The sequence below is a fragment of the Setaria italica genome, chromosome I (genome assembly GCF_000263155.2).
Source record: "Setaria italica strain Yugu1 chromosome I, Setaria_italica_v2.0, whole genome shotgun sequence".
Lineage (NCBI taxonomy): Eukaryota > Viridiplantae > Streptophyta > Magnoliopsida > Poales > Poaceae > Setaria > Setaria italica.
In genome coordinates this window covers 40605471-40627417 of record NC_028450.1, presented here as the reverse complement: position 1 = coordinate 40627417, position 21947 = coordinate 40605471, and the positions used below count along the sequence as shown (strand labels likewise).

The window sequence follows — 21947 nt, the reverse complement described above, 5'->3', positions numbered from 1 at the left end:
ATAATGTTGCTGCACAATCCATGGTATTGTGATGTGGGGATCTGGTATTGTACTAGATAGCCTAATGTGGCTATAATATGTCATTTTATTTCGCTAGACCTGTTACTTTACTTTGAACCTAACCTGTTCTTCTATGGTGAAATGCTCTTTTGAATCTTTCATGTTATTCTATGGTGAAATGTTATTGAAATGTTGCTAAAATTTCCCCTGTTATGCTGTTGAAATACCCCTTTAAAGGGATATGTATTCTTGTTTAGAAAGTATATTTTCTTACCTGTTTGAGTGAAAATGTTATTATAAGAGTTGTCCAGCAGCATATTGGCATGGTTGAAGAGTGTGTTTTTAGCACATCCCTTCTTTTGTAGCCTCTTCTTCCTGGTGGTGCTGGACATCAATGTGTTGGCTACAAGAGAAAAGAACAGCGCTAGTATAAAATTAGAATTGGAATTGGAGCTTGCGGTGTGTGTGTGTTTTTTATGAGACCTCAAACTCGCATCCGAAACCTTCTGTGTGTTGTCAATTGTCATAGATGAACTGAAATTCATCAGTCATCACGAGGGATAATCTCATCAATAACTTATTGAGCCTACCAAGATCAGTGGAGATAAATACCACGATAATCTCATCAACAACTTATTGATATAATTGTTGAACTATTATAACGTGTCCTCCATTGTGAAAACTGACAAGTAAGGGTTAAGGGTTGGAGATCACCGAGGATACTAGGTCTGTCAGCAATAATTGGCGCCTTAAAATTTTGGCACAAAACAAACAAACCTAAAATCCCGCAGGATCGATGAGCAGTCACCGATGACCCTGGTGCCTGCACAACTTGGGTCGAAAACTCGAAAGAGAGTGTGAGCTCGCTGTCGGTGAGGAACAGGGTCAACATGGACTCAAACTCTGGTCCACCAATGCCAGCAAGATCTTCTAGTTGCAGTGACAAATAGTGGTCGCATTAAAGCTATGCCTATGTGAACAAAATTGAAAAAATATCTTACCCTCTTTTCCCCATGACGAAGATTATAAAACACAAAATTGTTTGCAAAGAAGAAACAACTTTCTAGATTCGCCAATCGCCTCAAAGAAGTATTTCTGGTCTTGTCTCATATTTCTTTCTTTATCTTTCAACCGTGGCATGATTCCTAGCCAACTTGTCCCCTTTTCTGATTTCTCAAACAAAATGAGAGAGGTATTGACCAAAATTGCAAACTTTTTTCTTTCGAAAAAGTCCAATTTTCACCTTCTAACTATAGCACAACCACAAAACCGGACAGGGAAGGCCATCCAACTGTCAAAACCATGCAAATTTGGCCCTTTGGGTGGTTTCGAGTGTGGTTTTGTATTTTCTAGAAATTTAAAAGGTTTTGATTCAATCAAAAAAATTCATAACTAATTCATTTCAAATCCAAAAAAATATGAAGTTGGTATCAAAAACTTTCTAAAAATGTAGGCTATTTGTCGGTACTCTATTTGGAGTTTTTTCCATCATATTTGTTACTATTCCTTGTGTTTTATCTTGTAATAAAACACAAGGATCATGAACAACTAAGATTCAAATAATACCAAATAGAACATCAACAACAGGTAGGTTACATTTTTAGAAATTTATTGGCACTAAAATTTATATTCTTTTGGTTTGAAATGAATTAGTTATGAATTTTTTAATTAAACCTATTTTTAAAAAAAAATTCTAGAAAATGCAAAACTACCCTTGAAATCACCCAAAGGGCCAAATTTGCCCGGTTTTGACAATTGGATGGCCCTCCGTGTCCGATTTTGTAGTTGTGGGTTGAAAATCAAGCTTCTGCTACAGTTGTAGGATGAAAATTGGACTTATACCCTTTTCTTTTAACTTATTTCATTTTTCCTTCCTTTTTTCTCATACATTATCTGAACAATTCTTTCTTAAAAGAATGACAAATCACAAATCTTTCAGCCTTACAGCTTACTTCACGTGCAGGTGAACAAGCTTCGCCGATCACCCAGACATCATCTAACCTATGACAATAGCATCGTTCACACCGAGAATGTGAAAAAAATCAGATAATAAAAAATATCTAACTGCAGGCAGGAGCATAGAAGCTTGGGATGTGAGCAAACACAATGGAGTAAGGACCCACGGTTATGGGCTGTGTTCCCTCGACCTGCACAGGCTCCAGCTTTGGGATGTCTCCATTGGCATCAGTCGCCAACACATTGCCATTCAGCAGCACTTGTTGGCTCTGCAAGTTCCCATCTTTGGGAGTGAGATGGTACTCTTCTCTTGTGAGCTCGGCGGCTTCACCAAGCCCAGGAATGTGACCAAACCTTCTATTCTCCTTCCTTGCACTCTGGGTCCGTGCACCTTCGCTCGCCACGTAAATGTGGTTTGTATTGTTGCCACTGAGATTGATCAGGAGCAGAGTAATCCCTTCCTGAAAAATTCAAGGAAATAGGTTGGTTCAGATAGTTACTAGGAGTTGCAAAAAAAGAAACGGAACTTTGAATTGTATGTGCTCCCTCACCGAATTTCTTGCACAATGTGCATAAGTACGGATCTTATTTGTGCCATTGAATGTCGTCGAGAGGACCTTGGTTCCCATGAGGCGATGCCATAGTAAAGCACTGCGGAGAAATCAGAAAGTTACTAAATTAAGATGCACAAAGTTTCTTTCTCCTATCCTTTTATTTTGAAAGATGACCATCAACACCTGATACATACACTGAAGCTATGGAGAATTTATGTATGTCTACCTGTAATAGTCAGGATTTGGTTCAAATGTAGTTTTGTTGAGCAGGCCATAGTTCCCACCAACCAAGGTCTGTCTACAGTAACTCTTTGTGTCATACTTTGATGACATCCCAAGCTGATCCAGATACCTGAAACGTCATCAGTTGAAAGTCAATAAATACTTCTTCAGGTGGTTCCTTCAAATTCAATTGCTGAGCATAGCTGTGTGCTGCTTCAAGCATGCTCCTGGCTTACCAGAAGCTGAACACAAATGCATCAGTTACAAGGTGGTGACCACTATTGTAAGCCCCTCCAGCCTCGCCAACCCAGGCAACGGTGGATGTCCCTGCAGACTTCAGTATCCCCTGAAGATTGCTGAACGTGCTCGCCTCACCATCAAGGTAAGATGGATTAAGAATTTTCTCAATCAGATGATCATCAACACCTGATACATTCATCATTCTATCTAGTTATGCAGATTCCAAGTCTCCAAGTCATGTACATGGCAAGTCAAGGCGAGCATACCGGGGCCTAAATTGTAGATATGGTGAGTGATCACATCCATTTGGCTTGGCTTTGTTTTGCTGACGAGTTCAGTGAACCAGGCTGCATCAAAGAAGCCTCCTGGTGCAAGTACTAGAGGCTTTGATGGGTTGCCTTGGTAGGTGCTGTCAATGATTTGTTTCAGAGTAATCACATCTGCTGCATATTGGTCTGCATCAATCCGGGCTCCAACTCCACTACCACTGAGTTCATTTCCTACAATAACACTGTATTAAGGTTCCAAAATACTATACTATGCAGAAGTACTGCTCAGATTGGATTGCTTCTTAAGCAAAACTAGTGTACATAAAAGTATGCCTTTTGCACATTGACGTGTGAAAAGACACTGAAAGCATCATCTATGATCTTTTCCTTAGCCCTTTACTGATAGCTTAACCAATTATCTACTCCTATCTAAATGATGTCGACACACTTGTCTGGATTCCTTTCCTACACACTTATCAGAACTGTCTAAATAAAGTGGCTTCAAAACCATATCATAGGAAGATAACGTGACGCTCTTTTGTGACAAAACCACACAACCCACAAGATTACACAGAACATACCGAGCTCCCATCCATGGATATCATATCCTTTGTTGACGGCGTAGCGAATAAAAGAAGCTGCATTCGTGTAATTCCATGGCCCCCCTAAAGAACCATCGGGCATTGGGACCCGTCCATTCAGAGCATTCAACCCAAAAATAATTTTTGCCCTGCAACATCAAGCACAAGGTTAGGCAATCATGTCCAAATAGAATGCAGTTCCTGCAACTCTCCTGAGGTTATGAGTAGACCAAAATACCCAGATTTTTGGAAAAAAGCATTTAGCTCATCCCATCTATTCAACGGTAGGCATCCTTGTGAGAAACCGAACATCGCGGACGTGTTCTTCACGAATGGAGTGCATGACTGGTGAGAGTCACCGGTGTCATATATCAACATATCTTGCAAAGAGCCGCCCAGCCGGAGCTTCAGAGGGGAGAATGCTGCAAATTTTATTAGATTATTATCTGAGGATGGGCCACATATCAAACGAACCAGTACCATAGATTTCATCTTACGAAAAGAATATGCCATGGCTTTCAGAGTACTACTGCTGCTAGAACTTTTTGCTACAGTTGGTTTGTTACCGTCACATCGAAAACCAACGACTGTATTATATTTCAAGCAAGACCATTTATTTCTTGATTGGACAGTAGGGCAAATTTTCTTATGAAAGCGAAAGGGATTGTGATCATGTGTTGGCTTACCTTTGACGGCATTCAGCAGGATTTTGTTAGAGAGATTCTGCAGGGAGGAAAATATTAAAGACCTGTGTCAATAACCCATGTCATGGTTTGATTTGCACAAACTTCTGCAAAGCTAGCAGCCAATGAATTGAAAACTAGCAAACGCACAGTTGAGCAGGCACGCACGCAAGCACGTACCCTAATATAGTAAATTCCTACAACCTGACCTCTGTTCTTCTTTTGATGAATCTCCAACCATTCTCTAATCACGAGCATTAGAATATAGCCAAGTATTTTGGTAGGCTTTACATTTGCACATGATTGGTAGGAAAAGCTACTCTACTGTAAATGCAGACAGCCCGGCATGACTCTAGGTCCATGGAATGAAACCAATGAATCTCCCTAGGCTGTCGAATTCCAAATTGTTACTATGATACTATCGAACACAGCTCACAAAGAGTATGTCGCTGCCGACCAAGAGAAAACTAGAAAAAAGATTCATTGAGATCCCCGTACATGGTCTACGGGTTCCACAGAATTATCCTTGGCATGGGCATAAACTAAGTTCAGAGCTCAGGCACTCAAGTAATCTGGCAAGGCACCATGCGTGTGTGTGAAGCTGAACTGACCAGGTTGAGGAGGGAGGCGCGGCCCCAGCTGCAGGTGCCGTAGTCGCACTTGTCCGGCGGCCACCAGTCCAATGTGGCGCAGACGAAGTCGTCGTCCGTCGCCGCGACGGCGGACCGCGCGTCCACGACCACCGCGTCGCCGCCGGCGAGGGCCGTGGTGCTCACGGTGGCGGTGCCGCCGAGCCAGAAGAGGGCCCAGACGCAGAACCCGACCATCTTGAGCAGCAGCCCCGCCGCCATTCCGCAGAAGGCACACCAAGAGGCAACAAGAACGAAGCCCGGGGGCAAGGAAAGGCTTGTTTAGAACCAGAGGGGAAATGCCGGGGAAAGCCGGAAAGGGACAATGCCCCTCCAAGGAAAGCGAGCCCCTTTGCGCCGGGGAGGGAAGGTTCTTGCCGGCTACAACATGTAAAGCATCTCAAGGCGGGGAACCTCTGGTGTGGTCGGGGGATGAACGGATGGTTAGGCAAAGCAGAGAGAGACCTGACTGACCCTGGTTGTTCAGGGGAGAGAGGTCAGGTCAGATGGATGAGCTGCTGGGCCTGCGGCTTTTAATGGTGGCAGGCTTGGTTGGGGAAGCTTGGAATCTTTATACATGGCAGCGGGAAGGAGAGGGAAGCAGGAAATGAGGCAACGCAAACAGCGCTGATTGAGAGCAGGAGCACGGAGCAGCCGTATCTCGTCAAAAGGACACGTTTAGTTAGCTCATGCGAGCTGTCAAATCTTAAAGGCATGGCAGATTTGCGATTCTCACAATATTTAAAACCACGTCACATTTGTATTCCAAATTTCCTATTGAAAAATCCTCTCTACCTCTAAACCGTGTAGATTTACCTATTTATTACTAGTATATACTGGTAAAAAAAAATTTAAAAAAAGTAATGGTCCGGTGTATAATTGAAGATTGTACCAGTGTCCAAAACACAGCAAGTAGTTAACAAGAGCAAGTGTACTACTGGCAGGATGCATATGCATTTAAGATGAAACAAACACTAGTACTCCTGTTTCAGAAGTAGTTTGTTAATAGCAAGTAGTTAGGGAGTAAAAAATGTCACAAGAGGGCATTAGTGTCATGGTGTTCTTTGGATGAAAACAGATCATGGTTTTGCAGAGCTGGAAAGTTCATCTTTGGCTGCTGCAAGGACAGGCAGAAGGGGTAAAAAGTCTCGAGAGAATCCATCCAGCATCCACCACCAGCTTGTACAGTTGCAGCTTCACTCTTTTGCATGTGGACGGTGGACCTAGCTTTCTTTATTTACACAGTGGTAACAGTGTAACACTACACTATGCCCCTTTGGTGTGGAACATGGAGGGCTGTTTTTGCCCAAAAATAAGATAAGTTAATTTTCAAAAAAATAAAATAAATAATAAGGGCGTTCAGATAATGAATATTTTTCTCAGGAGCTGACTGATAATGTTACATGAATAATGGATCAATGTGATGTGTCAGAATCCATTTACGGGATGTTTAAGATCCATGGACTAATTTTTAGTTCGGGTCACATCGGATGTTTGATATCAATTGGTGAACTTATTATAAAACTAATTGCATAAGCCGTGGCTAATTCGCCAGATGAATCTATTAAGCCTAATTAATCCATGATTAGCACATATTTACTGTAGCATCACATGGTCAAATCATGAACTAATTAGGATTAATAGATTTGTCTCGCGAATTAGCCTTCATTTATGCAATTGCTTTTGTAATTAATCTATATTTAATACTCCTAATTAGTATCTAAACATTCGACGTGACAAGAAATAAAAATTTCCAAACGGGACCTTAGATTAAGATTATGGTCTCTGTTCACTCTGTACGACTGGGCAAATCGTCTCAGTTAATCCTCCGTCCTTTGACACCTAATGCTCTGCAAGTTGCAACATAATCATCATCCTATAGGAAGCGTATACGGTGGCCGTGTGCGTGCGTGACCAAGTAAAAAGATTTTGCTGTTGCAAGTTGCCCGCCGTAACTCTGAAGTCTGAACAATTCCACCTTGCTGCAAGTCGGAACGAAGCAATCTTGCTGCGGCGGGACACCTTATCTTTGTGTGAGAGTTGAGACCAGTAAAGACAAAACACCTTATCTTGGTTAAAGAAATGGATAAAAGTCTGTCAATATTCAGTGTATTTCGTTTAACCCGCGATGACAGATGATCTGCTATGGATCTATAGTCAAACTTATCCATGATCAACGACCATGGAAGCCAGGCTTTATATGCTCTCGGATCGATTTCTTGATCGCCGCGAACTTTTTGGGGTTTGCTTCCTTTCTGGGCGGAATGTCTTGTGCCTGGCCATGCTTTATTGCGACCTAGGCCATGTTTAGTTACCTCCCAACACCCAACTTTGGCACTATGCAAAAAGAAGATTCCCCATCACATCAAACTTGCGGTACATGCATGAAATACTAAATGTAGACGAAATTAAAAACTAATTGCACAGTTTTGTTGTACTTTACGAGACGAATCTTTTGAGCCTAATTAGTCAATATTTGGACAATAATTCACAAATACAAACGAAACGCTACAGTGTGCTACAGTGCTGGCACAGTAATTTGGCATCTCCCAATTTGGCCAACTAAACAAGGCCCTATCCGTTCCCTGCTCCATGCTTTGCGCTTTGCCCTAGCAGACGACACCGTTGGTTCACCTGCATCGCGCCGCGCGCGTCGTCATGGTTAGCGGCGCCTGACTGCCAAATCCACAATAGATTAGTGGATCGTCCGGATCGTCACCTTTTTGTCCCTGTCTCGAGGATGATTAGCCAATGATGGGCGTGCTACTTGGTTTCCGCGGTTTGACACTAGTACACTGCCAATGCCTGCCAGGACACGGAGTAAAACGTACACTAGTGCTTTGCTTGGGAACAGGTACGTACACTGATGAAACTAGCCGGGTCGGGAGGAGTGATCAAAACTCAAAGCAGCGCCGACAGAGTAGAAAGGCAATGAATTGCTCGTGACCGTTCATGACAACTAGCGTAGGTCCATTCAGTACTCTAACCAAAGGGTCATGTCTCCTGCAAGACGTGCGTGCAAGATTTGAATGCCCTCCAAATTAAACATTGTACTAGCTACTTTTCGTAGTAGCCAGTCTCTCTAGCTACATCGACAGTAAGTGACAAATAAAACAGCCGTCGTATTTTGGAGCTGTATCTATTTGTCCGCGATCATATACTCCGCCTATCTAAAATTCACCTAGCTAAATTTAGCCAATTTGGATCCAAACAAGCCCAGCTATACTTTAGCTGCAAGTAAACCCAGCTAAAGATCTTTAGCTTAAAACTGGTAACCATAATGCCCCTCCACCTACCGTCTCAGGAAATCCCCTCGTTCCCCTCCCGTGCTGCTCTTCCCCCCCGGGGTCCGCTCGCCGCCGGTCCGCCCTGCTCACCGCTCCCTGCACGCCGCTAGCCTCGCGCGCCGCCGCTCCCTGCGCTCCCCGTGCTGCTTCCTGGGGTAGTCGCTCGCACAAGCTCGGGGCCACCGCCATGGCGGTGGTGCTCCCACGGCTGCGTCGAAACTCGTCTGGGTCTGGGAAGAAGCCGCAGCAGCAAGCGGGCAGCGGAGGTAGGGCTAGGAAGCAACCACCGCCTGCGTGAGCTCTCCGCCGTGGTCGTGGATGGTATCCAGACGAAGAGCTGGACGCCCATCTCCACCTCTTCCACTGAAGCCCTATCTAGATGACGTCGTCGCAGATTTCTCCCACCGTAAGCTCGTCGCAGGCCTCCACAAAGGCCCAATCTGAATGCTCCGCAAGGCACCAATCCGAATCAAACTTGGACGGAGATTCTTTCGTGGTGTTCAATTGAGTTTGGATTTCATTGTAGCCTCTGAATCGGGGTGTGGTTAATTCGGTGCGTATGCTTGCTTTATCTATTGTTACCTGATAAAATATTGAATGCTTGAGGTAGGTTAATTGCTCTTAGTTGATTAATTTCACCCGTTCTGAACTACTGGCAAATTGAGAAAATGAAAAGAGGTTCTCTGGTTGTTCTGCTATTTCACCTGGGGCAGTGGAGTGTTTGTCTTGATCATCTACAATTTTAAACTGGCTTATTGACCAAAACACTAAACGGATACAAGCTCAGGATTATCAGCAACGACAGAGGGGTGGGAGGAGGGTAGAATAGACAAATATCTTATTTAGCTGGTGGATCCAAATATCTCTAGCTAAAATTTAGATAGGTGTTCTTTAGCTGGCTAAAAAAAGAGATACTAAATTATAGTGAGCTAAATTTTAGACGAGTGGATCCAAACATGAATGTGTGCGTCAAATAATTCAGTGCTGGCGTCAGATGACTGAACCTTTCTTTGACCACGCTGAGTTCAGCTCAGGAAAACACATGTCAATGTGTCATCCGACCCTGCACCACACCCTCCAGCTGTACGTCTCGTCCTTTTTAGAATGAGGGAGCATTCCATCACCAATAATAGATTGCACATGCAGATGCAGCATATCGCCCATCACCTCACGTTGACGCATGTTACGCCCTCCGAATTATTGGGCGACACTAGCTAGTACTCCGTAGCTCCTGCTAGTACAAGCAGCTAGCCTGCCTACGCGACCAACCATGCAGAGCTGCTCACTCCTAGTCTCCTACACAGGTGAAGTGAAGGGACATGCTATCTGCTACCTTGCATCATTCACTCTCAGCCTTGCAAAGGATGCAGAGGAGACCAGATATCTCCTCTTGTTTTGGGATCCATTGCATGCGGATTGCAATCTGAATATGCCTTTCTGACTTTGCCAATTGCCATGGCTTGCTTTTGCTTTGCTTGTGGGTGAGACCAGCCACAGCCAGCCAAGCCAGCTGCCGGGCATAACCGGGCGGCGAGAGATAGGGTTTGGTAGTAATTGGTTGGCGACCTCGCTGTAGGAGATGGACGTCACGCCTAACTGAACCCATGAATCGCATCAGGTGTCATCAGGCTACCTGACAAGAGTAGCAGGATAATTGCATAAACATAAGCATCCAAATCAACAGACATTGCAACCAAGATGTGTGCACACGCAATTGCATGGGATCTTCGTCACTGACCTTTCTTCACTTGTTTTGCTTGCACGTACTAAATGACCTTGACGCTTTACATCCATGTCCATTTGTTGCCATGCTATGCAGAGGCGGTAGCTATTTTATCAGGAAGAGTAGCGGCCATGGCAAGCAAAGAGAGGGATCGGTAATGGATGTATTGTATAACACACAACAGGTTCGTGTACGAGCGACACTTGTGATGCCTTTGATGTCGTCGTAGTACTTGTCCATTTGGTTAAGACATTAGGTGTACCAGATGAGACAGAACTAGATTAACGCTGTGTGGACATGAACATGCAACAACAGAAATGACCAAGATTAGCTCGTCGTGGACGCGTATACTTGCTACTCGTGCATGTGATAGTCGTTGCATGGTTAGAGATTAGGAATTGGCTAGGATATTGCCATGTTCAGAAGCAAGCAACTCATGATATACACATTTGCTTGGTACTCAGTACTCACTAGTTCAGACTTCAGATAGGCGTTGTGTTTGATGTGTCATTGGACCACGGTACGATAGGAATGAGCCATTCAGCCATTGCATCATTGTTGAGTGATGATCATTCCAAGCACATTCTTCTTCACCAAAGCCCGGTCATTATTTCGGATGGGAAATAGCTGCTAAATGGCTGCTCTGCTCTGACCTTTGCTTCCATATGGAAACAAGACGAGGACGAGAAAGAGTATGAAAATGGTTGTGCCAAAACTGTCAATAAGTTGACTAGCTCGCTTACAGTGCCATGTGATTAGAAAAAAAAAACAGAACATTGGACGACCTCCTTTTGAAGAAAGCAGAGGCAAGCCAATTAACTTATCCAATAAGTTAGACCAAACCTAGGAGTTGGTATGACTACTTCCCCATTATGTCAAAAAGAAAACAGAGAAGGCTTAGACTCTACAACAATAGCATCCCTTAATTCGTTTATTCTTTTCAACAAAAAAGGAATTATCTGATAAAATATTGAGTTGGTGGCAAGTGGATCGCTGCTGCATGCAACAGCTACACCTCGAGCCCCTCTTTCTGTTTCAAAGCATGTAATCATCACTCACAAGTAGGAGGGCAATACCTACTGCGACGAATACCTTTTGGTTAGACTAATCCACAAGAGGCAGCAGGGACCAAACCCAGGGCCAGGGCCTGGTCTGGTCTTTGTTTCCATGCTGACCTAGCTTTCCAGTGGCAACTGCCAAAATCTTCTGCAGTGCGACCTTATTATTGAAATAAACGAAGCAGTTATGCAGCACTGTCAGAGCACTGCTGCTCCGTCTGTTTGCTAGTGAAAATGGGATAAGAGGATATATACTTTCTTTCCGAGTGACGTTGATTTGATGGGTTTAATGGTTGCTTGCCGGTTAGGGTGGTGTTTGGATACTAGTTGCTAAATTTTAGCAGTGTCACATTAAATTTTCGGATGCTAATTAGAAGGACTAAGCATGAGCTAATTATAAAACTAATTGCGGAACCCTGTGCTAATTCGCGAGACGAATCTATTAAGCCTAATTAATCCGTCATTAGCAAATGGTTACTGTAGCATCACATTGTCAAATCATGGACTAATTAGGCTTAATAGATTCGTCTCGCGAATTAGACTCCATCTGTGCAATTAGTTTTATAATTAACCTATGTTTAATACTCCTAATTAGCATCCAAACATCCGATGACAGGTACTAAACTTTAGTGGGTGTATCCAAACATCCCCTAATTCTCACCTTGTATTTTGTGTTTCACTTGAGAGGTTAGTCAGGCCTGCAACAAAATGTTGTTCTCTTGACAAATTTTGGGCAAAATGTTGGTTGTGACTTGGTGTTCTGACATGATTCATGTTTGCCAGTACCGAAAACCAAAGCGAAAGCCTCGCACGATCATACTTGCAGATTCAGATATATATTATTTTTTTAAAGAATGTTTAATCAGTTCAACTAATAAACATACTCCGTATTTGGTAAAAAGCAGTATTCGTCAAACTAATGAGAACATGGTAGTAGTATTATGCAGAAATCAGGCCGAACACATGGAGTAGACCCAAGCCCTGAAACAAGAGCTGTCTCTGTGCAGCAGCAGTCCTTAGCCCAGTAGGGCATAATGACAGCAATCCTGGGCCTGATAGATAAGCCTGGTATTGTGACATGGCAAAGAAGCCCATTGGCTCAGTGTGTTCGATTTCTGCCCAAATCAACTTTACTAGAATTTGTCCCTAGTTTGGAAAGTAGCCAATCAAACAAGTGAAACACATGGTGAAATTTTGTCGACAAGCTGAAACACGTAGATTCTCACAAAGACAGACAACCATTATAGTTCAAAAAGGATAAACATTAAATTCGGTGCTGACTGAAACATGACACTGAACAGACCACAATTCACCTTTCACCATGATAATATGGTCTATTGACCGATGTACTGGACTGCAGTGCACAACGTACTGCATAACTACATGGATGGATCAATTGAAGCTTGGGCAGATAGGCCCCTTGGACAAGCCAAGGCGAACCTCCATTCCATGGTGCATGTCAGGTTGACGGAAACTGTCAGAATCTTGGGGCACTGCAAGCCAAGTGAAGGAAATCAGCACAACTTGAAAAACATATCTGGTGGTACAAATAAAGCCCAGCAGGAAAAGTTTCAGTGCAGAACTGCAAATAAAAATGTGAAGCTGAAACCAATACATGGATCGATGAAGTGCACGCATTATCACTAATAAGAGATGTTGAGCCTAGCAGAGCAATTTCTAATTAGAAAGACAAGAGAGCTGAGATCATTGACCGTCACAGGTATGTATCACTTTTCTAGTATATTAAACCACGTGAACAATCCAGGTATATAATTACAGAATCATATAGATGCAATTCTCTTGAACTAATGAGCTCTACATTTCCAACCACTTAAAGTAGCTGAAACCATGAAACTTACTATAAACATTTTGTAACTCTTGATTTTCCAGCAATTCCTAACTTCTAACCAAATCACACTGATTACTCATCTGAGTGAGTTTTGCTAAGAACAAAGAAACCACTGCTAGCATCAAGATTAGAAAAAATAAAATATACCAGTGTTCCCCAAGTCTAGCAACATTAACAAGGCTTGCACAAACATGCTAAACAGCAGGAAGCTGGCTGATTGAAAACAAATGATAGTGTCTTACTGTTAAGATAATCTTCAAATCCAAAATCATCCAGGGAACCTGTCAGTGCCTCATATCCAAGCATAGATGATGGCAAAGCACCAGGGGGCCTTTGGAACCTGGCATCACAGATATCCATCAGCACATGCTAATCATCAAAAACAAATTTAAGATGTTGGTGTTAGACTGGGACAGATGAGAACAATGTTTATGTATGATTGCCCATTTAAGAATAGAAACGTCCAGCCATTCTGAATTATCCATTTTAAAAACCAAAGCAAACAAAGATTGATATAAGAATTGTGAGTGTTTGATTTATCAAAGCGCTTACCAAACTAAGGCTACCGGAAAGCCTCAAATATGATAACGAAATCTAATAACATTACATTAATACAATAAGGCATTTAGATGAACAGGAAACCGATTTTAGACACAGCCAAGCATGCGGTAAAACCAAGCCGTGCAGTACAAGCAGCCAAGCAGTGAAGCAGGGGAAAACAAAAGAAAATTGCTAATAAGCTGTTAGCAGAATGGAGCTTCAACACTGACAAACATGGCATCAACACTGCCACAATAACAAAAAAATTCAAATGACTGTCATATACACGAGCAACCAAATTTAGGTAAAGCCAACCCTGCAGTAGCATCGAGGATACAGCACACAAGGGTAATGGAATTACAGATATGCAAAATGTTAACAGCCTTGCAGCCAGATGCCAAAACCATGTAGACAAGCCTAAATTGATAAACCAGGCACCTCTGCTCTAACTCAATTGAGGCCGCATTCAAATATAACCACAAGGCGATATGACTATGAGTAAATCCCATGCTTTGGAGGCCTCTCAAACATGGGATGGAAAGTAAATATGACCAGAACATCTCGTACTCGAGTTCCATTGGCACTGTTAATTCCAGCAACCAAACGAAACCGACATAGACTTTTCTAATGCTCGCATCAACTGCTACCTACTCCAAACTCGAAGTTCGAACGAACTGATGGAGGTAACATAAAAATTTCAGGGGAAATTGCAAGGGGCAGTGAAGGACCTGGACAGGATTTGGGCATCGAGATCCTTGCGGATGTTGAAGGCGGATCCGTAGATGGCCTCCGTCCCGAACTTCTTCTTGTCCGCCCAGAACTTGGTCTCCTACGCGGGAGCGCGTGGGCCCAAACACCGAGTCTCAGCGTTAGGGTTTCGACGGCACGGAAAAGTAAAGGAAGACAGAGGAGGGAGGTGGGTTCGTACCGATTGGATGGTGGCCTGGAGCGGGTGCGGCGGCGCGAGGTCGGCCTTGACGCCGGCGTTGATGCCGAAGCGGAGGGCGTCGTGGGTCTCGCTGATCTCCCTCTTCATGCCGCCGCTCGCCATCGTCGTTAGCTGCTTCTCTCTCTCGTTTCGCTGCTGCTTCTCTCTCGTTTCTTTCTTTGCGGGGAAGAAAGAGGAAGCCTTGCGCCCTTCGGGTCTGGGCTTGATATATAAATCCAGGCCTTCAGTCCGTGTCTGACTAATCTACCCCTTGTTGGGCCGGCCCAACTACGACTTCTGCCTCTGTTTTTTATTCGGGGTATTTTCGGTGTATTTCATAAACTCCAGCTTGGAATACTAATGCTACATGAAATTATATTGCAATAGCATAGTAAGATGCTTTAGATTTGAACACCTCCCAGTTAAAAAAACAACAAGTGTTGCTAACTCTGCTACGCGATTTCCTCGAACCACACAGATAGTCTTTACTCTATTTCTATAGGTTACAGATCATCAACGTGCAATGAGGTCAAGGTGCGATGATACTGATAGGAATGGCTACTGCAGTTGTTGAAGGATGCAAGGTTGCAAACAAAAGTTATCCATTCTATACAATCTCGCATTTCACGTCAGTTCGATAGCTTGGTTTCTCAAGGATAAGTTCCGCAGCTGCAAAGCTCAAAATCATGAAGCTGGAGATCCATCCCGTATGTTGGAGCACGCAATTTATTTCTTCAGCAGGCAATCCTTGAAACCCTTCTCCAGCTCTTCTTTGTTGAGATTCCTGCCGATGAAGACAATCTTGTTGATGCGTGGCTCGTTTGGCTCCCACATTCTCTCAGGAGATCCCTGGAAAATGTCGTGCACGCCCTGACCATGCAAAAACACACAAGAAATCAAGGTTCATACCGCTCATTAATGCCAATGTTCTTGGAACAATTTTGGTAACGATTTACAAACAAAAAAAAACTCTCCTGTCAAAGTCTAACCCACAAGAAAAAAAAAATCTTGCTTTAGATTAGCAGTAAAATAGAAGAAGCAAATCATCTAGCAAGCATGTCAAGATATACAGCGGATGGTCCTCAGGGTGCGGAGTCACAAACAGCCAAGCCAAACACTAGCAAGAGTGATGAAAGATACTAGAAATGACATGGAGGATCATGACAGGAAAACAGCTTTCCTTCCAAAATAAAAAGATACCCTTCCTACCAGTAATAATACTACAACTATGTTGGTAGATTATCCAGCATAATGCATTTTCAACATCACTCGCGATACTTTTAAAAAAATATCACTCGCATTAATTGGCTTTAATGTTGTAGATGCCACAACTGCAGCAGTATCAAGACATAATGGGATAAAATTGAGGCATTAGCTAAGACAAACCTGAAACACGAATCGTTGAGGCATTCCACTGACAGAAAGCAGCCCTTTCATCCTGTATATATCATCACTGTGTTCCAGCAGTAGATTTCCCAACCACATGTCAGCCTGAATGAGTTCATGTAAAATAGATGTCAATACAAATAACTCCATATCCAAGGCTATGAAAGGATTGTGGTGTTCAGACATCTCAATATTCGTAATATCAGTTGAGAAAATAGAGCAATAGATGAGGAATAATTTGAAGACTTGCCTTTTCAAGATCCATCTCCCCTTCACAAACGATGCTCACAGAAGAAACACCAGGATCATGGGTGTGATCATGTGCATTATGATCTGCAAAACGCAGCAGTAAAAAGAGTTTACTATCTTCATAATTTATTTAAAAAATAGCCACAAGAAGGTCCAAAGAACTCAGAAACCACGATTCTCAAGAAATAAGTCCTCCATCAAATATATTTTGATTTCAGGCCCAGAAAGCATTTACATACTAAATTACAGATAACAAAAGCTTTTCAGTTGAGGCATAGAAACACACTTAATCAAAATAAGCTGCGTCAACATGTCATTTTATATTTTTGCTGAAGTCAAAGAAGGTTTTGCACATTTCCTTACTAATTGTTATATGAGTGACTACTAGTGACCACGTCAGTCTGGGCATGCCATAATGATGAGATCTAGGCTTACCATGTCCGTGATCATGATCATGGTGGTGATGATGGTCATGATCATGGTGGTGATTGTGGTCATGCTCATGCTCATGCTCATGTTCTGCGTGGTCTTCGTGTGACTTTTCAGAGACAGAACTCTCAATCCTGTAAAGCATAAACAAAATCCAACTCTTAATTCCCTTTATCCTCACCTTCCTAAAATTATTAACTAGAAAAAGTTCTTTAAATGTATGAAATGCTAGAAGACAAACTTTTATGTTTTTTTTCTAAATAAACATCATAATGTGATATTTCATAAATGAGTTTACTACATCACTATTCTGTATTTGAGCAGGCATCAGAGTTGAGAGATGGTACCAATTATATGGCTATGCCTATATGCACCCAAGAAAAATGGTATGTCACGTTTCAACAATAGACCATACTGGGTTAATCAACTAGAGATTCAAGTGCAGGTAACATAGAATAGTTCAAAATCTACTCTATAAATTTCGCTTCATCGCATCGCTCACATTTCAGCCAATCTAGTATCGAGTACAAGAATTAAATAGTGTTGCTCTCCCAAATCCCAATGTTAGCAGCATCATACTCCACAATATTGCAACTACATTCATGCTTTAAGCTACAGCGTATCATTATTCTTGAACAACTCATACTATTTCATTATGCCCTGTATCTATCTTATCTTATTAAATGACTGGTACTGGCCTGCAGAGGCACATACTCATTCAAAATGTTCGTTGCAATATATGAGTAAAGTTAAAAAGTAAAAAACAAGATGAAAGAAAGGAACCTCTCCAGATCAAATCCTCCAATTCCAAGAACATAATCCAAATCAACTTTACCATACTCAGCTCGTTTCAAATTTGCCATGCGATTAATACCCTGTATTCAGCAAAGGAGAATATTACAGACAAACATATGCAATGAACTAATGAAATAACAGGATGAACACGAGACACTAACCCTTATACGGTCAACCAAGGAAGAAACTTCAGGTTCATTGACAAGATCAATCTGCAAGTGAAGTAACAAGAGTTGGAGCTTCTGTGTTACCAACAAGGACCCAAATTATAGAAAAAGCTGTACTTGAGTTGGCAAATATTGTTTAGAGGACCATCACCTTGTTAACAATAATTCTGTCAGCATAGGCAATTTGCTGAACTGCTTCATTGACTATACCCTTGGGCTTTACTTCATCTAAATGCAGTCTAGCGTGCTTTGCGTCAACTAAAGTAACCACACCATCCAACTTGACATCATTAAAAACTACATCCTCTGCATAGAACGTCTGTATAATGGGTGCTGGATTAGCTAAACCTAAAAAAATAGAAAAGTAGAAAGTGAGAACTTTAACATGATAATGCAATCAACGGATTACCAAGAAAACCAAACTATTCATGGTCTGCATTGATCAATTTTTCTGGTCAACTGCAACTTACACAAACCAAAGTAGTAACTTTTCCTGATCATGGCATCAATCTACAGTTCCTACAATAACCTAATGAATTCTTTACCTGTGGTCTCAATAACAATATGATCAAACTTCCCCTTCTTCTTGTTGACCAATTCACCAATCATACGGACTAAGTCACCACGCACAGTGCAGCAAAGGCAGCCGTTATTTAGCATCATTATGTCCTCAGCTCCAGCGGTTTGTGCAGCAACTAGTGAACCATCAATGTCTACTTCTCCAAACTGCAAGTGAACAATGACAGTAAAAGGTACAAGTGGTTCAGCTTCACTTTGCACGTTTTAGTTGGGCCCTCTTAAATGAAAGTTTGGTAATGACCTAAGAAATTAAGAAACTTTGCTTCATTTCACAAAGCCACGCATGCGTTCAGGAATAAAGAAATAACTGCTAGTCAGGCACTGACACAACTAATATAAATGGATTCCAGAGTGAATGTCTATCGAGCCGATAGAAAACACGCATATGGACATACCTCATTTTCAATAACAGCAATTCTCTTTCCATGGTGAGCAGTCAAGATGTGATTCAGTAAAGTTGTCTGCAAACAGGAAAGAAAACGTGTTGAATATACCATAGATGTGGGATTTCGTGCAGAGAAAAAGTGTCCACCTGAAGTAAGCAAGAGAACGTTATGTGCTTGGTGCTGCATATAAAGTCAGTGTCAAAGGGTTGAAGCTACAGCCTACAGGATTAGTCAAACTGTAATTCAATCCATGTAGCAAAGCCCCAGGAGGTAGACTAAACTTCTACATGCTGATTAGAACAAAAATATTTTTCAGTTTTGCATCCCACTTGACCAAAAGGAAAAATGCGCACCCCCTCCTACTATCTAAACCGACCATCATCTGGCTAGTAACAGTGCTAAAAGCTAATTTAGCTAATCACTTTCAGTTCAATTTTTGTACACATCGAATTGCATAACCGTCAAACAGTGTGTGTCAATGGAAGGCTCGTTCGCATTGAAGACAGGGTTTAGGGGGCTTGACCTTGCCGGAACCGAGGAAGCCGGTGATGATGGTGGCGGGGATGCGATTGTCGGGCGGGATCATCGTATCTACCCCAGAACAGTCCTCCGTCGTGGAAGCGGCCGACGCCGCGAATCTCCGGCGCGCTCGCCACGACGGCGCCGCAGCAGCAGCCGCCCGCGGTGCTGCGGCGGCGGCGTAGGAGCGCGCGGCGGTGGGCAGGCGCAGGCGAAGGAAGGATGAGACCCGGCCCGCGGGAAATCCGAGAGTCGCCGCCGTGGAGATGGCCGGGGAGGCGGAGCATAGCGCCGCCATGGTGTGCGAGGGTGTGAGAGGGAAAGTGGATATTGCGGCACGGACCAATTGGTGGAACTGGAAGAAGCGCTTCTTCTTCGCTTGGAGCCTTGGAGTGTGCTGAAATTATCTCGGCGCTGCTCACGCGCGATGCAGGCGCGAGTAGCTTCCGTTGGGCCGGGCTATTTCACGTTACTGATTCTGTCACTGGGCCTGAATCGCCAGTGGGCTAGGCTCCTTGGAAAGTTTATTTTATCCGTTCGTTCTGGGCTACAGAAATGGGCCGCCATCACTCTAATGCAGCAGGCCTGAAGCAGAACTTTGATGAGAGTGCGAGAGGTATGCAATTATGCAAAAAGAAAAAAATTGTAGTCAAGGAAACTAGGAAAGGTTATAAAGAACAACAGGAGATCATTGAACTTGGAGTCTTGGAGTAGGTTTGGTGCATCTGTAAATGCTTCATATGATTGATCAAGCTTCGAACTAGGTGCTGGCCTGCAAAAAAAGGCTTTAAAAAAACGCACAAGGAATTCATAAGAATTTTCGAAGGAATTTCCTGGTGGATCATGAATATGTTGGCTACAAGATAAAAGAACAGCGCCAGTATAAATCAGAAACAGACATCGTGTCAGGCTGTCAGTGTTTGTTTTACCCTTGCTCATCCTCGTGATCTACGGTCCGAGGTTAATTTTAATTTTTACATCTCTGTCGCCGGCAGGTTACGATATCTGCCACTTGGTGACCTCGCTTTGGACGAAATTAATTTACACGTCTCCTGAGGGCGGGATATCAACCGCGATGTTTCCTCGCACCCGGCCATGTCGCTAGCTACTACTCGTATCTACTTGCGCTACGGATGTCGCCATCTGTAACTTATAATCCGGTTTTCTTTTACCGTTAACCTTGTTGTTTTCACCGCCTACGCGTGCGTGGACAAAGTCAAGGGAGACATTAGTCAGCTGTCGCCACTATAAAAAAACGGATCCGCAGGGACGTCCCGTTTTTTCTAAGGTCAGGTGAAATTGCCATCCGCATCTACAAAATCGGAGCGGTGCTGTAGCATGTAACCCGTCCCTGAAGAACCATTTGCACGGGCGGGTCTACAAAATGAGAGCAATTTTCAAGGGCGGGTGATGGCAGCAATCGTCCCCTAGAAATGATCTTTCCAGGTTGTCACCCGCCCCTGGAAATAGCCTCCATTTGCAGGGGTGGGTGACGCCATCACCTGCCCCTGCAAATGGTTCTTTAGAGGCGGGCCACGGAACGAGCGACAAAACAGTCAGTTGGGTCTCTTCCTCCTCCCGATAGCACAATCACTGCTCGGGGGAGGTGTTGTCCAAAAATCGAAAAAAGTGAAAAAGGTGGGGGAAGATTTTCAACGTTGTTTCCTTGGAGTTGGAGCTTATAGGAGGTAAGTTGATGCTAATTCCTTATCTTTTTTAAGCTTATTGCATAGGTTTTAGTCTCAAATGAAGTTCCATATACCTCTAGATAGATCTAGATCTCCAAGGTGTGGATTAGCCATTTGGAGCTCCATTTCCCTCAAACTTTTGGATGAAGTTAGGTTACAACTTATGCTTCAAAAAGACAATGCTAATTCCTTCGTCTTGTCTGGAGCAAAGCAAATTTCATATTAACAGTGGTACAGGTACGGTGCAATTTGTAAATAATCATGGATCTATAATCACGATTAAACCCGATGCCTGAATAAGCCGGCGGTGCCATGAGCGAGAAAATGGAGGATACGTGCCGTTGCGCCTCGGCCAGAGCTTCACACACAGACGAGTAAGCCCATCCGTGCACAAAGAAATTAAACCTGCAGCAAATTAAAGAAGAAACGGATGATTAGGGCCAGAGAAGGAGATCGAAAAGCGTTGCACTGTTGATGCAGAGCCTGCCGACTCCGCCACACATGGAAATGAAGAGGTGTCGAGGTCGATCGAGCGAACCTGTTGAGTTGCTTGCCGCGACGAAGTGGGGGTGGCGTAGCACGTGGCGCCCGGGGCGTGGCTGTGGCGGAGCGGGGCGTCCTTTTCGCCGTGGTTTGGTTTGGCTATCTATCTAGCTAGCAGCCGATGACCTGGCCGGAATAACTCGGCCGACCGACCGACCCGTCGTCGTTGCGGTTGCCTCGCCGACCAGACCAGTTCGAGCGACGCGCGCGCGCGTACGTGCGCTGTTTAGTCTGGACGCGCGCGAGTGTTCTCTTCTCCCAAATCTGTCCGGCGTGGTAACGCGGGCGCGATCACACTGCTCGCGCCCGGTGGAAACTTCCGGTCGCGTGCCACGTACTGTGCCGGCGGGTACGCGTGGCGCGGCTGCATGGGTCGACGTGTGCTTCTCACTGCGATTCGCCGTGACGACACCGCCGGGTCATTTGGGAAAACTGACCTATGGGTCGATGCATGTGCTAAAGGTAGCTTAACGCGTGCCTCCGAATTTCAGATGCATCCGACCCTCAGATTCACGTAATCTTCTCATTGCTGCAACCAACACCAGCTTGTTATTAATCAGCCAAACAGGTATAAGCTACGGTTGGCACGGCCGCCACATACGTACAATGCAAAATCCACGAGATAGCACTAGGCTCTAGCTGTCTGGTACGATTCTCAATATACTCCATCACAGCTACTCTCTCTGC

At 43.6% G+C, this 21947-nt stretch overlaps 3 protein-coding genes across 3 annotated transcripts; all 3 read right to left on the bottom strand.

Annotated features, from left to right (window-relative positions):
• Window positions 1–1819: 1819 nt before the first annotated feature.
• On the bottom strand, window positions 1820–5736 carry LOC101762752 (heparanase-like protein 3). Its single transcript, XM_004954196.4, has 9 exons — window positions 5117–5736; window positions 4509–4545; window positions 4061–4244; window positions 3823–3971; window positions 3239–3472; window positions 2969–3158; window positions 2737–2862; window positions 2508–2607; window positions 1820–2417 (listed from the first exon to the last, which is right to left on the bottom strand). The coding sequence occupies exons 1-9, from the start codon at window positions 5354–5356 to the stop codon at window positions 2061–2063; spliced, it is 1617 nt and encodes a 538-aa protein (XP_004954253.1). The 5' UTR covers window positions 5357–5736; the 3' UTR covers window positions 1820–2060.
• Window positions 5737–12314: 6578 nt separating this feature from the next.
• On the bottom strand, window positions 12315–14733 carry LOC101762351 (cyclin-B1-2). Its single transcript, XM_004954195.3, has 4 exons — window positions 14520–14733; window positions 14320–14420; window positions 13294–13391; window positions 12315–12695 (listed from the first exon to the last, which is right to left on the bottom strand). The coding sequence occupies exons 1-4, from the start codon at window positions 14640–14642 to the stop codon at window positions 12595–12597; spliced, it is 423 nt and encodes a 140-aa protein (XP_004954252.1). The 5' UTR covers window positions 14643–14733; the 3' UTR covers window positions 12315–12594.
• A 208-nt stretch (window positions 14734–14941) lies between these two features.
• Window positions 14942–19402, bottom strand: LOC101761933 (COBW domain-containing protein 1). The gene is made up of 10 exons (XM_004954194.4): window positions 19034–19402; window positions 18520–18585; window positions 18091–18271; window positions 17697–17893; window positions 17540–17590; window positions 17367–17458; window positions 16590–16717; window positions 16156–16238; window positions 15906–16010; window positions 14942–15389 (listed from the first exon to the last, which is right to left on the bottom strand). Exons 1-10 carry the CDS (start codon window positions 19325–19327, stop codon window positions 15246–15248), a joined length of 1341 nt encoding a protein of 446 aa, XP_004954251.1. The 5' UTR covers window positions 19328–19402; the 3' UTR covers window positions 14942–15245.
• Between the last annotated feature and the right edge of the window lie 2545 nt (window positions 19403–21947).

Coding starts and splice junctions, on each gene's coding strand:
- LOC101762351 (XM_004954195.3), bottom strand. CDS start 14,642: ATGGCGAGCGGCGGCATGAAGAGGGAGATCAGCGAGACCCACGACGCC. Junction 14,421..14,519: donor TCCAGGCCACCATCCAATCG/GTACGAACCCAC, acceptor GCTCCCGCGTAG/GAGACCAAGTTCTGGGCGGA. Junction 13,392..14,319: donor GATGCCCAAATCCTGTCCAG/GTCCTTCACTGC, acceptor CTGTGATGCCAG/GTTCCAAAGGCCCCCTGGTG.
- LOC101761933 (XM_004954194.4), bottom strand. CDS start 19,327: ATGGCGGCGCTATGCTCCGCCTCCCCGGCCATCTCCACGGCGGCGACT. Junction 17,894..18,090: donor TATTGTTATTGAGACCACAG/GTAAAGAATTCA, acceptor CTATTTTTTTAG/GTTTAGCTAATCCAGCACCC. Junction 15,390..15,905: donor CTCAACGATTCGTGTTTCAG/GTTTGTCTTAGC, acceptor TTGCATGGTCAG/GGCGTGCACGACATTTTCCA.
- LOC101762752 (XM_004954196.4), bottom strand. CDS start 5,356: ATGGCGGCGGGGCTGCTGCTCAAGATGGTCGGGTTCTGCGTCTGGGCC. Junction 4,546..5,116: donor GCGCCTCCCTCCTCAACCTG/GTCAGTTCAGCT, acceptor TCCTCCCTGCAG/AATCTCTCTAACAAAATCCT. Junction 3,473..3,822: donor TATCCATGGATGGGAGCTCG/GTATGTTCTGTG, acceptor GTGTTATTGTAG/GAAATGAACTCAGTGGTAGT.